The sequence below is a fragment of the Ammospiza nelsoni genome, chromosome 1 (assembly GCF_027579445.1).
Source record: "Ammospiza nelsoni isolate bAmmNel1 chromosome 1, bAmmNel1.pri, whole genome shotgun sequence".
In the NCBI taxonomy this organism is placed as follows: Eukaryota; Metazoa; Chordata; class Aves; order Passeriformes; family Passerellidae; genus Ammospiza; species Ammospiza nelsoni.
Window position 1 is genome coordinate 107,035,713 of NC_080633.1, and position 14,909 is coordinate 107,050,621.

General features: G+C 39.6%; 1 protein-coding gene across 2 annotated transcripts in view; it reads left to right on the forward strand.

Annotated features, from left to right (window-relative positions):
• RMC1 (regulator of MON1-CCZ1) overlaps nt 1-14,909 on the forward strand; it is a 16,865-nt gene continuing 1,956 nt past the window's right edge. The window contains exons 1-15 of one of the 2 annotated variants that reach the window (XM_059466215.1): nt 1-231; nt 2,793-2,869; nt 4,169-4,253; nt 4,609-4,665; nt 5,764-5,850; nt 7,032-7,172; nt 8,791-8,894; nt 9,362-9,451; nt 10,089-10,194; nt 11,537-11,648; nt 12,657-12,701; nt 13,110-13,163; nt 13,472-13,600; nt 13,937-14,043; nt 14,753-14,872. In XM_059466215.1, the coding sequence (XP_059322198.1) occupies nt 1-231; nt 2,793-2,869; nt 4,169-4,253; nt 4,609-4,665; nt 5,764-5,850; nt 7,032-7,172; nt 8,791-8,894; nt 9,362-9,451; nt 10,089-10,194; nt 11,537-11,648; nt 12,657-12,701; nt 13,110-13,163; nt 13,472-13,600; nt 13,937-14,043; nt 14,753-14,872 (1,545 nt within the window). Of the gene's footprint in view, nt 232-2,792; nt 2,870-3,786; nt 3,924-4,168; nt 4,254-4,608; nt 4,666-5,763; nt 5,851-7,031; nt 7,173-8,790; nt 8,895-9,361; nt 9,452-10,088; nt 10,195-11,536; nt 11,649-12,656; nt 12,702-13,109; nt 13,164-13,471; nt 13,601-13,936; nt 14,044-14,752; nt 14,873-14,909 lie in introns of those variants that run through there. The other variant, XM_059466223.1, reaches the window with a different exon arrangement.

Here is a 14,909-nt window from a genome sequence, read left to right on the forward strand (position 1 = left end):
ATGGCCGCCGCCATGGGCCGCGACCCGCCGGGGCCGGCCGAGGACGAGGCGCCGGGAGCGGCAGCAGCAGGAGGGGCAGCGGGAAGAGAAGGAGGAGGAGAAGAGGGCGAGGGGCGAGCGCGGGGCGGCGCGGAGGCCGGCGGCTGCTACCTGGCGCTGTGCGCGCGGCCCGTGCACTTCGAGAAGGCGAACCCCGTGAACTGCGTGTTCTTCGACGAGGCCAACAAGCAGGTGGGGCGGCGGGGCCGGGCCGGGCCGGAGGCTGCGGGGCAGGGCCGGGGGGTCAGCCCGGCCCGCTGCTGCTCCTCGCCTTGGCTTTGGTTCCTTCCCGTCCCTCGGCCGCCGGGCATGAGCCCGGTTGTTCCCCCTCAGGACCTGTCATCGAGCTAGAGGCGGTAGAATCTTTTTGTTTTTCCTTTACCGATTTATTAGCTTGGATTTCACCTGCCTTACTCTCACTGCCCTAAGGTCTTTCTGGAATTCATCGGAGTCAGCACTTCTCCTTTCTGTTCCAAGTGTCCCCACCTGACTTGCAAACTTTGTCACTTTGCTCTTAGCTTAATTTCCCTGAAATTTTCACGCCCCTTTCAATTCCTGAAATTCAATATATTCATAAAAAATGAATAGTTACAGCTTTCTTTGTGGCACAGACCCAAGTGGCTGTTTCTTGGCTTTAGTGTTTTTAAGCAGGTTCTCTTTAATATCCATATGGGCTCCTGAGAGTTCAGCTCAGTACAGCTAAAAGATCCACAGGCTGTTATGAGCCTTACACCACAGTGTAATTCCTCTAACTGTTCTTTGACCTCGGCATTCACGGAGTCAGAACCTTCAAGCTCTCTTCCCCATGTAGCTGGCATGTCTTGCCCCATGCGTGGACACGATCAGTGGCATGTTTGGAGAGGGAACAATATTTCTGGGATGTGTTTCTTGCTGTTGCACTCTGTTCAGAATGATTACAGAATCATTTGGGCTGGGAAAGGTCTCTGAGATCATCAAGTCCAGCCTTTCACCGAACACCATCTTGTCAGCTAAACCAGGGCACTGAGTGCCACATCCAGTCTCTCCTTAAACAGCTCCAGGGGTGGTAACTCCACGCCTCCCTGGGCAGAATATTCCCGCGTCTAATCACCCTTTCTGGGAAGAAATTCTTCCTAATGTCCAACCTAACCCTTCCCCAGTACAGCTTAAGGTGATGTTTTCTGGTTCTGTCACTGGTTGCCAGGAGAAGAGGCCAGTGCTCACATGGCTGCAGCCTTTTTCAGGGCGTTGCAGGGAGCAATAAGGTCCCCCCTGAGCCTCCTTTTCCCCAGGCTAAACAAACCCATCTCCCATAGCTGCTCCTTGTAGGACTTGTGCTCCAGACCTTCCCCAGCTCTGCTGCCCTTCTCTGGACATGCTCCAGCACCTCAGTGTGCTTCCTGAATTGAGGGGCCTGGAATTGGACACAGCACTCGAGGTGTGGCCTCGCCACTGCAGGGTACAGGGGGATAATCACTGCCCTGGTCCTGCTGGCCACATATCCATGGTACATTTTATGTATCTTGGTTTCTGGTTTCTTGGCCACCTGGGCACTGCTGGCTCTTGTTCAGTGCTGTCATCTCCAGGTCCTTTTGCACTGGGCCACTTTCCAGATATTTCTTCTTATAAACCATTATCTGTGAGGGCCACTTGAAATACCGTCCGGAGACGCTGTATCATAGTGTGGATGTGATACAACTACATAGAAACTGGTTGTTGAGAGCTCACTTGAAAGATTCGTGTTTACCAGTGTAAATTTATTTCTCTGTGTTTTCTTGTTATATAAAGTAGTTTGCAGTGTGTCTCTGAATCATTTGTAACCAGCATTTCAATGACAGTTTCCCATGTGAGAGATGTGTCCGTGCAATCTTCTCATCTTGCTGAGATTAAGAGAGGGTTGCCTTCTTTTTCTGTCTCCATAATACTAAAAATAGTTAAACTAAGTATTTATCATTCTAGTAAGGCTGTGAACTTGCTTGCAATTTATAATCTTGATATGTGTATTTCCTGCCTGAGCATAGCAGGCTGGCAGCATGGCTGATAGTACAGAAAAATGTCCCTGTCACCCTGAGCCCCGCTCTGTGTGCCTGGTGCTGCTGCACACACAACAAGTGCCAATAAGGCATTTGCCTTTTCTTTTTCCAAGCTAGGTGTAGTTTGTAACACCATAACTTTTTTTTTTCCTTTTTTTTTCTTTTTTTTTGGTTATCTTATTCCAGCTCAATATATGTCATATCTCTAGCAGGTTTTGTACATATATATATATGTGAAGCTGGGCTAAAGGAATTCTCAGTTGTAGGGAATATTGGTTGAAGCTCCTTAGGTAAAATCTATTAAAAATCTCTATGAAAATCTATTACTATTAAACTATTCTATTTAATAACATGTTCTGACAGGATCAGGCTTCTGGGTTGTTGAGTTATATCTCTTCCAGTCCCCAAGCTGAGGTCCTTTTTGTTTTAAACAATGCTCTGATGTCTTAGATACTTTTACAAGGAAAATATAAAAGAAACAAAACCAAGATAAAGATTAATAAATATTTGTATTGATTTAACGTGCCCAGTAGTTCAGAATATGCCTGCAAAACTGTTGCAGTACCATTCAATCTGACAACTTGGAATTCAGATTGTGTCAGTGTGAACTGTTAGATCTGCAGAAGAACAAAAATTGTGTCTAGTAAAAAAAATTAAAAGGTGTGGCTTATAGAAGAGGAAGCAGGTGAAGGTTATGACTTTGAAAGAGTTAAATATATATGTTCAAAACTTTTTCTGCAGGTTTTTGCTGTTCGATCTGGTGGAGCGACAGGGGTTGTTGTTAAAGGTTTGGAGGATAGAAATCCTATTTCCTTCAGGTAAGGCACCTTTATCTTGGGGTAGAATGATGCAATCTTCAAATTATCTGGTGGTTGGTCCTGAACCACTGTAATTCAGGCATAAAACTGACAAGTAATTGTGATCATATTTTGACTTTTTCTTAGATACAGTCTTGCAATTAAGAGGGTAAGCTTCTCCCTCCCTGTGGTCTCTGGGGGAGAAAAAGTAATTAGGCTGACTTCTTTTTTTTAAACAAGTCTTTTACTATAACATGCTGTACATATGAGAGAGTGATTTCTACAGCAGCAATGACATATCCAAGGATACAGTTTAGCAAGTGATGTCTGTGATTCAAGCACAATGTCCAAACCTAGTTGTAGGTTTCTCATGTTCTGTTCCTTGTTTCATCTGAATGGGCTTCTTCTATGTCTTCTATTTCTTGTGGAAACATTTTTGCAGAATTTGACAACAGTAAACTATTTTATATATGTCTCTGTTAAAAGTTATGGCTCTTTGTATTCTGCTGTGTGCAGATGTAAGGAAGTATTCCTTTATTCCATATCAATCCAAATATGGATGAAGCAATTTGTAATAAAATCTGTTTACTGTGATCTCTTGGATATTGCACAGGGCCTGTCTTGAAAGTTGCTGGGTTTATTTTACTTTTTTATTTGATTACACTTGTCAATCCTGAAGGAGGTGAAAATATTTAGTATACTTCATGCTGTTCCAACTATTTTCATACTTGACTGTCTCTCTCTTTGGCCTGACTTAATAGCACATGCTGGAGAAACTATATATACCTTATTCATGCCAGTTGTGCTGATGCTTGTTTGGTAAGAATACTTTTAAAATTTATTTTAATGATGTGAAAACAGCCTCAGTCTCTTTTTAACATCAGAAGTTCTTCCAGAGGCTGTATCCTATTGGAAAAGGAAGGAGGCTTGTGTCAACTAGCAGTAGTTTTGGAAGTAATGGAGCAGATTGCAGGATGCTGGTGTCCAGAACTGAGGATGCAGGATTGGATAGTCCCAGAAGTGTTCCAGTTCCACGTCACAGGCCACCAGAGCTGAGCATTTGCAGTGATTTCAGGTGCTAATTTGTGTGAGCTTAGCCATGATTCTGCAATTGATGTGTTCAGGACTTCTGAAGAGTGAGCTGCCATTTTCTGTTCAGTCTGGGTTTTGAATATATTAGTCAGGCAAGAGTAATAATCTGTATTCAACAGCATTTGCATGACCCTTTTTTTTTTCCTCCATCATTGTCTTTTTTATGGTATATTCTTTACAAAACTATTTTAGATTATATTCCCATAACTTCTGTTTCTTTCTGTATAGGATGGAGGATAAAGGAGAAGTGAAGTGCATCAAATTTTCCTTGGGGAACAAGATTCTGGCTGTGCAGAGAACTTCGAAAAGTGTGGTAAGAAATGTACACCCTGCAGCTAGGGAATTGCAGCTGGAAATCCTCTAGTTCCAGAGTAAACTCTTTGAGACAAATATTCAAGAAGTCTATTGGCTACCGTCAGCTGTAGTGAAAATTCCTCCATCATTCTGAGAGGCTGGTCAGGCAGCATTGTTGTCTTGCTAGTATCATCATTTAAACAAAAAGTATAAGGGGAAGCCAACTCTGGCAAGGGTGAGGTGGAACAGAAGTTTTTCTTCTGTTCTGTTATATATATTGCATCTAAGACAATTGGATAAACAGATATCTATTCTATATATGTATCTTGTCTGTGCTTCATTATTGCTAATCTGCTTAATGGGTGTTTTTGCAGGATTTTTTGAATTTTATTCCAGATAGCCCTCAACTAGAATATACACAGGAATGTAAGGTGAGTTAAATGTCCCAAGCTTATATGCTTGAGTGAAACTTTGATGTTAGTTAGGCTGGTGACTACAAGAGAACCAACTGAGGTGCTTTTAAAAACACTAACATCAAGGAAATAAGAGATGTCAGCACTACTGTCTATTGAAACTGAGTGAACAAACAGGTATTAACAATACCAGAAAAAATTTCCTTGTCTTGTGAATGTAATTTTTTCCTAGAGGGGTCAGAAATGCTGTGGGGGCAGCAAATGTCAAGGTTTGATAAGGAGAAGAGACAAAGTGCTGATGATCCTGATGTTTCTGTGCTGCCCACAGAAACAGTGGGCAGTGATTATATTAGTGCCAGATATGTTAATGTGGATGTTCTTTCCTAATATCACTAATCACTAATAGTAAGCTATTACTAGTTTTCTTATTATGTTTGGTATTTTTTAATAATCCTTCTAATTATTGATGATTATTTACCAGAAACAAGGATCATTGTCATTGCTTGATATTTTCCAACTTTTAACTAAAACAAAGTACATTTTCGGGTAATAGAATGCTAAAGTAAATTTTTATACATCTGATTTACACAGATCCTTTTATCCCTGTAGTCTTTAAAGCTGAAACACTGTCTGCTTCATTATTTAGGATTATGAGTTTAAGTAAACCATTTTAGCAAAACCTTTATGGTAATGAAAGTAGTGAAAGGAGTAGATTCTGAGTGAAGTCATGGCAAATTTTTTCATTGAGTTTTTAGTTTCTCTCAGCCTCTCTTCCTGCTTTTCATGTCAGGAACTGGTTGAATTGGCAGTAGAATTTGAAACTGAGGAATTTAGTTTATCTTGGGTGAAAATAAAATTTGATTGTATAATAAACTTGTAAATCTTACATGCTGCCAAAGATCCAGGTCCTACAGTAATTGTGTTCATGTGTAGTTTGGGAATGCATTATAAAAGCAGCTGATGCATGCTGGGTGTCTGGTTGGCCAAAAGTATTAACTCCAGAGATTGGATGCCTAAATTGCCTTTGGTCTTGTGTTCATCATTTAGTAATATTCACTTACCTGAATAGTTAATTTTTCCAAGTAAAAGAGTGTTTGTTTGCTTTTTTGTTAAAAGACAAAGAATGCCAATATTCTGGGATTCTGCTGGACAAGTTCTACAGAAATTGTCTTCATCACAGATCAAGGAATTGAATTCTACCAGGTAATACAAATAACTCCCATAGGACATGCTTAGAGGTGTGAAAATGTAAATTTGTAACATCATATTTGAATTCTTTTGTTGTCGCTGTAACTAAGAAAGAGTGCTGCTAAAAAAGCAATTTTTGCTATTTGGTTTGCAGACTGCAATTTAATTTTTTTTAAAGAAGAATACATTTTTAGGTCAGCGCAAATTTATCATTTACAGGTTTTAAGACGTTGTATAAAGGAGTACTCACCTAAGCTTTGGGAGCTCTAGATTAAGAGATGCTCTTGGCTTGTATGGAAATGAGTATTTAATGTGAAATACCACTTCACACAAAACAAATCAGCATTGGGGAAGATGTGTAAATACTTGAAAGGTGGCAAAGAACTAATAATTGACCAGCTAGTACCCTTCTGCAACTTGGAGCTTTCTCCTGTGTTGACCTCATTGAGTCCCTTTATGTAACATGTAATTTCCTTTGCATGTGTTTTTAAAGATGTCTGATGAATAAATAACTCTTTCTAACATTCATGATGATGGATATTCAAACACTTCCTTAAAAAAACGGTGTGCAATTTTCAATAGTTTCAGTCCTGGAGCTAAGATAGAATGTTTCTCATGGTTACTGTTACTAATAACTAGTACTAAAGAAATTCCTGAAAAAGCAGCATTATTTCATGCTGATTGAGGGGGAGAATATATATTTAGCACCTGAAAGGCTTATGAATGTCAACCCTGCAGGTAAAAGGACTAAATCAAATAAGTGTCTTTTAAAAGAGATATTTAAGCCCTTGAAATGAAGAGAATTAGTTTACATATTTCTTAAAATATAAAAGATTAAGGAGGCTGGGGAGTGAAGGCAGCAAGAATATTGTTAGAAGAACTTTTTAATAAAACTTCACTAGTTGTATCAAGCCAGGTATTTTCTCCACTGTTCACAGAACTTATACCCAGATCTGGATGAGTGGGAAAACACAGCACCTTCAGGCTCATTAGTACTTGATGTGTATTCTTTCTTAGCTACAGTAAATTGGGGGCCTCAGCTGTAATTGTCAGGTTTCTGATTTTTAATTCTAGCACAGTAATCATCTTTACATGTGTCTGTTTCTTGCTTAACATTCCTTTCTCCTGTGCATTAATTGCCATTTATGCTGTTGGAATCCTGGTGGCAATATAATGCTAATATTCTGTGTTTCCAGGTATTGCCAGAGAAACGAAGTTTAAAGCTCCTGAAGAATCAGAGTATTAATGTCAATTGGTACATGTATTGTCCAGAGAGCTCTGTTATCCTTCTTTCAACCACTGTCCTTGGAAATGTCCTGCAGCCATTCTATTTCAAGGTAAAGGGATATGTTCCAAACTTGTCATTGTCATTTTTTCCTAAACTGCTTCTTCATCCAAATATTCTATTGCTTGAATTTCTTCCAAAAGGTGCATGTGTTCACATCCTTGTATGACAATAAGCAAATCTATAATGTAGCTTCTAGGTGATGTCTTAAAATAGGTAATTCACTCTTTCTTACATGCTCTTTGGAAAGATGTGTGTCCAGACAGGGCTGGACAGCTGACCTTGGGAGAAGAAAGAAAAAATTGAGGGTGACTGAATATTTTACAATTTAAATGTCTTTAAAGAATTTTTTTTTTTACTTAAATAGGTATTTATTATTTACTTTTAATGTGAAGATTTGCTCTCTGTAGCAATGTTGATTTTCCTGATATGGAAAAAAATAAGGGCCTTTCTCTTGTGATTATAATTATAACCTCCCAGATATGACTGGATGAAAAAGAGATAAAAAAGGTAGCACTTAAGAAAAAACTGTTGTCCCAAGCCAGAGAGGGCTTTGTCTACAGTAGTTTTTTCTTTTGGTGTTTTTTACTGTGGGCAACACTTATTGTTACTGGGAAAATATTTTTTCTTTTTGTCTTGGAAAAAGTGTGCTGTGAAAACCAGAATCTGCTTTCAGTTAATGATGCAGTCAGGTGGTTTTAAAAATTAGGAAAAGAACTGCAGCATTTATCTTGCTCTTGTCAATGGATTAGGAAGATTTCTGTGGCAGTTTAAGGGAGAGATTGAAAAGCATCTTATTCACATGAGTTTCCTGGTCTGTGTTAATCTTGTGTAGGGTCTGTACTGCTTCCTGAAATGATGTTCCCTTAGGTGGCTGGGAGGAACCTACTAGCCTTTCACAGTTTTCTTTTTAACAACTTAGGTTATGGTTCCCTCTCCTTCCCATTTTGTGTCAAGTTGTGGCTTGAAGTGAAATAATTTTTATCTTGTGTTCAGAAGGTCATATTTAAAGATCTCTTGAGAAAAGTCCTGTACTAAAGTAATACTTGAAAATAGAGATCTAGCAAAGGAAGTAGTTCTGTAGTATTCACACTTCACTCTCGAGAATGAATCGGTAAGAATAGGAAGTTAATTTCAATAGAAGCTTTGGAAACTGTGAAAACTTGCTTAAATATGAATTCCATAGAAAAGAGGAAGAGGAAAGCAGAAGCCTTGGGCAGGAGAAGGGATGTGCTCTAAGTAGAAGGCAGGAACTAAAGGAGACTGTGACTGGTAGGAGGTAGTGATATTTTCTCCTTCCCAGGAAGCAGTTATTTAAGAGTTGGAGCATATACTTTTCTGGAAGAGGGAAAGTAAGTTAAGAGAATTTCTGTTTGACATCTCCAGACCAATTGTACTTGGGATTTGCATACAAATTTGCCTTAACTGAATTGAAATAGAAATATTTCTTGTAGCTGAAGTCATAAAATCAAGATGATGAAGCTTCTGAAGTTACAGAGGTGTGTGTTAAGAGTCACTTGGGGGTTTTTGGGGAAAGAAAGCACAAAACCCTTTCGTTTGGGCTGTGACCGTCCTTCGCCTCGTGGGGGCGCTGTGATGCAGCGTTTGGGCAAAGGCGGCTCCTCACTTTCGCTTCAGGTCGTGACAGTTCTTGTTTTGCCTTTTAACAGAGTGGGACCATGGCAAAACTATCAAAATTTGAAATTGAGTTGCCTGCAGCACCCAAGTCATCCAAGCTCAGCCTTTCTGAAAGAGATATTGCTATGGCTACAATGTGCGTATCTCACTTTCTTGGGAGGGTGGGGCAGTGTGGGAATGCTGGAAGAAGGGAAGTACATTACAGTGGTTGCACTTGTTTCTTGTTTTAGCAGTGCTGTTGCTTTAAAGCACTTCAGATACTGCCTTGAACAAAGCATCTAAACAACCCTCTTGGGGCAAGGTGGGGAGGGGCAGCAAATGGAGAAGTCTTACATCACATTGTTCTGGATTACCACAGAAATTTGGAGAATGTTTCATTTCTTCGTTGAAATTTTGGTAGAGGAATCATTCACAGATGCCAGACTTGATAAATGACAATGCATGGCCTATACTCATGCAAGTATTGTTTAATCTTTCACTTTTAATTAAATGATTACCTGACTTAGAGTCAAACATTTTATCCCAGAAGAAAGGACGAGATTACCTAAGAGACTGGTAGAGCTGTTAATTGAAAATAATCCTTTAATCCTGTTGTCCTGTTAGATACGGGCAGCTTTACGTTCTCTATTTGAGGCATCACTCAAGGACTTCCAACAGCACAGGAGCAGAAGTAGTGCTCTATCACTTACCCAGGTAAGAGCAGAATGAAGAATTTTAGTGGCAGTTCACATCTGTGTCAGTGTTGTGCTTTAATCCCAATTGGCAAGTACCACCAGCTGCTCCCCCAAACCCCTGGTGGGAGGGGCAGGAAAATCAGAAAAAGGTAAAACTCATAGGTTGAGATAAAACCAGTTTAATAAGTGAAATAAGGTAAAAAGTAATAGTAGTAGTAATGAAAAGTGCATGGAGGAGGGAATAAAACCCATGAAAAGCAAGTGACACAGCAACAGTTACCACCCAGCCTGTCCCAAGCCCTGACCTTTGCCTTCTGGCCAACTTCCCCTACTTTATATACCAAGTATGATGTCCTAGGATATGGAATATCCCTTTGGCCAGTTCAGGTCTGCTGTCCTGGCCTTGCTCCCTCCCAGCTTCTTGCACACCTCGCTGGCAGAGCATGGGAAATCAAAAAGTCCTTGGCTTAGAGTAAGCACTGTTTAGCAACAACTAAAACATCAGTATCTTATCAGTGTTATTCTCATACTAAATCCAAAATACAGCACTGTATCAGTTCCTAGGAAGAAAATAAACTGAGTCCCAGCAAAACTAGGACAAAAAGACATCTTATATTGGCTTGTTGACCAGTTCTCATTTCTCTTTGTCTCTATAGAGAGGGCTCCTGTAAGAAGACACATATTTTAAAGCTGAACAGAACTGGGAAGTTTGCACTGAATGTAGTGGATAACTTGGTGGTAGTACATCATCAGGATACTGAGGTCTGATTTATTTATATTGTGTTGTGCCATAACTTTGAGAATTTAGGGGCAGGTTTTAATAACCTAATAATTTAATTTAGAAATAATTTTTCTTTGGGCTTAGCTTGGCTAAAACCCAGAGTATTTGCAGGAACAAAGCCAGAACACTGTAAGAGATTCAAATTTATCCTTCTGTCCTGATGGGCTAACATATAATCAGGGCTGCTGGTAATGCCTGCTTTTTTCTTACACTGCTTTTGCTTCTTGTCAGTTTGTTATGATGCTTTGCTGCTCCACTGTGTAGGCCTTTAAGGTGTTATATAAAGAAGTAGAGTTAAATTGGATACTAAATTATCAATCCTGGGAAACTTACCATATCACAAACATTTGAATGATAATGTTTCTGTGACACAAACATAAGCTCCTTTAGTCTGAAGGCCTGGCTCTCTAAAAACTTGTATGAGCACAAACCTCCTTGTGCATCTGGTAGCACAGTTAAAACTTTTTATCTGTAGTCCCAGCAGCAAGGCTTGGTCAGTGGTTAAGCTAAAGTACCACTCTGCTGTTAACTTGGGAAAAGGCTTGGAGTTCTGATATTATCTTCTCTTGGACATCTTCAAGAAGTGGGGCACATTACCTTCTTAGGGGGATGTGAAGGTCCGCCTGAAATGAACGGACTTCCACAGGGGATTAGTTGATGTTTCAGTTATATTTCATGTTAATTCTACACGTTAGCATTTAACCCAGAGCACTTCGTCCCCCATGTTTTGGTCAAACGATAAACATGACTACAGAAACCCAGAAAACATTACTCACCTTGCCTTTGGGAGACACCAGTAATTGAAATTTCACTGGCATTGAAAGCACAACTGCTTTCCCTGGTGGTCCATGCTGGGTTAGAAGTGTTAGTGACTTGAGTTGAACAAGACTGAATGGTTGAAGTGTGAGGATATCAGAGACAGAAGATAGACAGTTTTCCTCAGAGTTTATGCAGTGTCAAAGTCATGTGTTGTGTAAGACAGACTGAGAGAGACTTTTTTTCTAGGGCATGTAGTGACAGTTCTAGGGACCAAAGGGAGATAGATTTAGATGGGATGCAAGGGATGCAGCTTTTCACAGTGAGGGTGGTGAGACCCTGGAACAGGATTCCCCATTGCTGAAATGGTTCAGTTCTAGTTTGGATGGGGCCTTGAGCAGCCTGATCAGTGAAAAATGTCACCAGCCCCAGTATATCCCTTCCAACCCCAACCATTCTATGGTTCTAACAGGGAATACTAGATGGAAATGTGAAAAGCAAACTGAATGCATTCAAATGAGTGGTGATTCACATCCATCAATACTAACTTCCTCTTTTTAATTGCAGACTTCAGTTATATTTGACATCAAGCTGAAGGGAGAATTTGATGGGTCCACAACAATCCATCAGTTTGTACTTCCACCTCGATCAATACAACCCTATCAGATACCTGTAGCAGGTAGAACCACTATGTAATGAATAACCTAAGACTTAGCAAGAGTACTTTAATGTAACAGCTCACAGACAGGAGTGCTTCAGGTTACTAACACTTCAGTTACACATATTGGAGAGGGTGAGGAAGGAAGAAGGTAAGAAGCAATTGAGCAGAAGTTGGTGTTCCAAATGTGTGTGCCAACTACAGAAGAGTTGCTGTTTAAGGTGCACATTTCCTATAGTACTTTGCTTTTACACTTGAAAAGTGTTGGGTGTGGGGAGTTTTTTGGCCATGGCTCTCAAAGCTTGTGGGTGCTCAAAAGCACTTCATGCTTTTCTGGCTTAAGTCAGGACTGTGTGATTTAAGAAGTTGGAGGCTGAAAGAAAATACAAGCTCAGAATCAAGTTTGGGACCAGTTTAATGCTTCAATCAGTGTTAGGACTCAAATGCTTAGATTCTTCTTGCATTACCTTTCTGTTCTCCAGTCCTAGAAGTGTGACAGGTAGTTACACCTCAAGCTGGGGATATAGAAATAGCCTGAGCATAGTTTCACTAGCAGGTGATAAAACAGTGAGGTTGTCTTTGTAGAAGAGAAGGATGCTTCTATATAGAAAGATTGCACATTAAAAGCTCTAACATATGATAGCAAGTATGATAAATCTGCAGATGGAGATTTGTATTAAATAAAGGCTAGGATCAGAATGTACCAACCACTCTTCCTTTTAAAGAGTATACATTTAAATACAGCAAATGAAATCTGTCTATCTAGAATTACAGTACTAGAGATGGAATATTTCTACACACATTATTTCCCTTGGCTGAGAAACAAAACAGTCATGTTTTGAAGGATTTGTTTGCCTTCTCAGTGTCAGATTTTCTTTGTAGATCTGGCTACACAGAGAAATGGATCTTTCTTTCTGACTACATGCTAGAGTGTTACAATCCATATTTACCTTTTCAGCATAAAACACTTGGTACAGGAGAGCTGCCAGAGTTACTACTCTTCTTCACCTGATGTTCTTTTTTCTGCAGGCCCAGCTTCTGTGACAAGTCAGGCTCCTGTTCCATGTAAACTCTGTATCCTTTAAATCCTTTCAAGAAGTAAGAACCTCATTCTATGTATCAAGCAGGAAAGAAGGTAGCATTTGTTACCTTGGCTCCTTAACAGAGCAGTTCTGGCTGATTTTGCACATGTACCTCAAGACAAAATATGCTTCATAATAGCCTCACAATGCTTTCAGAGAGTTGTAAAAACTGAAGTCTAGTATAATACCACATTTCCTGATTATCTGAGACATGTGTATGTAGTGATTGAATAGGTACACCATAAAATTGAAGATATCATTCCAAGAGCATGGTTCAAAGCCTCAGTAGTGACAGTAAATGAAAGTATGTTAATGGGATCTGCTTCTCTATAGTAATGTAAATTCATGAGAAACAGTTTAGCATCAATGTTAATATAGGTGTTAAAACCTTAACATTTAGATTCTTCTTCTTGGATTGTCTTTCAACCTGATATTATCATTAGTGCAAGTGAAGGTAAGTGGTGAGCTCTTAGACTCTACAATATTCAATATCAGGATGGCGAGTTTACACTTGTAGTGCACAAAGGAGCTTAAAACTGAAGGGACTTACTAGGTACATCTGCTGAGTTGATTGCTCTTGCTAGTGTTAACTGGAGGATTAGCTATCTCTACTACAACTTTTCAAGGGTAATGCTGCTCTAGCATATGGGCTTAGAAAGGCAAATAAACAATCTCAATGTGTTTTCATTTAAGGCTGGAAAACTTGTAAGTTTAGGCTGTACTGTACAAGACAATTCATTTTGTTTACTCCTTCAAATCAAGGTTACCTCTGGAGTCTTCAAGTGAAACTTGAACCTGTAGTTAACCTCTTGCTAGATAAAGGAAAACTAATGGATTTCCTTCTCCAAAGAAAAGAATGCAAAATGGTTATCCTGTCTGTATGCTCTCAAAGTAAGTTCAAGTGTGTTTTATGTATCTTGAAGGTACAATACTGCTTATTCATAAATATTCACCCAAGTTAGCTTAGCTGTTCTTAGAGATGAGATCACCTCTGAATCTGCCTTGGTCCTTGGGATGTCATTTGCCTCAACGACCCTCAGTCATTGTTTTGAAGAAATGTAACAGCATGAAAAATTCAACTTTCCCCCCACTTCAATTCAAATACACCTGACATGATTGAAAGTATTTCTTAAAAATTAGATAGAGAATAGAGATCACCTTTTATAAAAGGCAACTTTCAGGTGCCTGGTTATTTCTCCTCATAGTTATTTCTTTTTATCTTTTCAGTGCTCAGTGAGCCAGAGAGAGGATCACTGTCTGTGATTGCAACTGTTTTTGACAAACTGAATAATGAATATAAGAAGTACTTGGAAGCTGAGCAAAGCTATACAATGGTAAACCGTGTTAGCTATAGCAGCTTACAGAGACAGGACAATACTCTTTGCTTTTCAGGTGGTATCAAGGTGAAGGCATGCTCCTTTCTACTTAGGAAATTTGGGCTTACCTCCAAAGGTCCTGACTGCCTGAGTCCCACAAGTAAAAGTCTACTGTGGGAAATGCACTAAGACCCCCACTTGACACTTGTGTGACAGGTGGTGCATAGTTCATCTCCAGAGTGATGAGTTAAAATACTCCAGTGCTTGAAAGCAGAGAGAAGGTAGAAGCTGAAAAAGCAACTCTGAATCAATACCTACTACTTAGGTTTCCAAAGCACTGATTTCACTGCACGCTGTATCATGGCATAACAGGCAGTCCTGATATATCTCAGTTACTTCTGTTAAAGTACCAAATTCAACACTAACTCAGAGTACAGTCACATACTCAAAACTCTTCTAAGCCTGAGGGCCTGTCTCAGTGTAGTTAGATTCATCTCCTGGCTTTGAGGTATAAGAGCAGGTTTAAAAGATGTTTTAAATTTAATATGAAATCCCCACTGAACAAGATGCATCTGATATAACATGACCACAGATATGAATTTCCTTGTTAACACAACAAGTTTGTAGTTGTGTTTGAATCAGAAAACAATCTGTACAATTGAGACTGACTCAGAACTGTACTACACTACAGTTTGTTTTTTTTTTTAAGACCTCTTTTTCCTCCTAGGTGGTAGAAACAGGCCTGAGTAGAAGTAATCCACTCCTGAAACGACCTGTCCGCACCCAAGCAGTTATTGACCAGTCTGATATGTACACACATGTTTTATCTGTTTTTACAGAGAAGAAGGTAAGTTAATTTTAAGGACTAATGAAATGAATTTAAG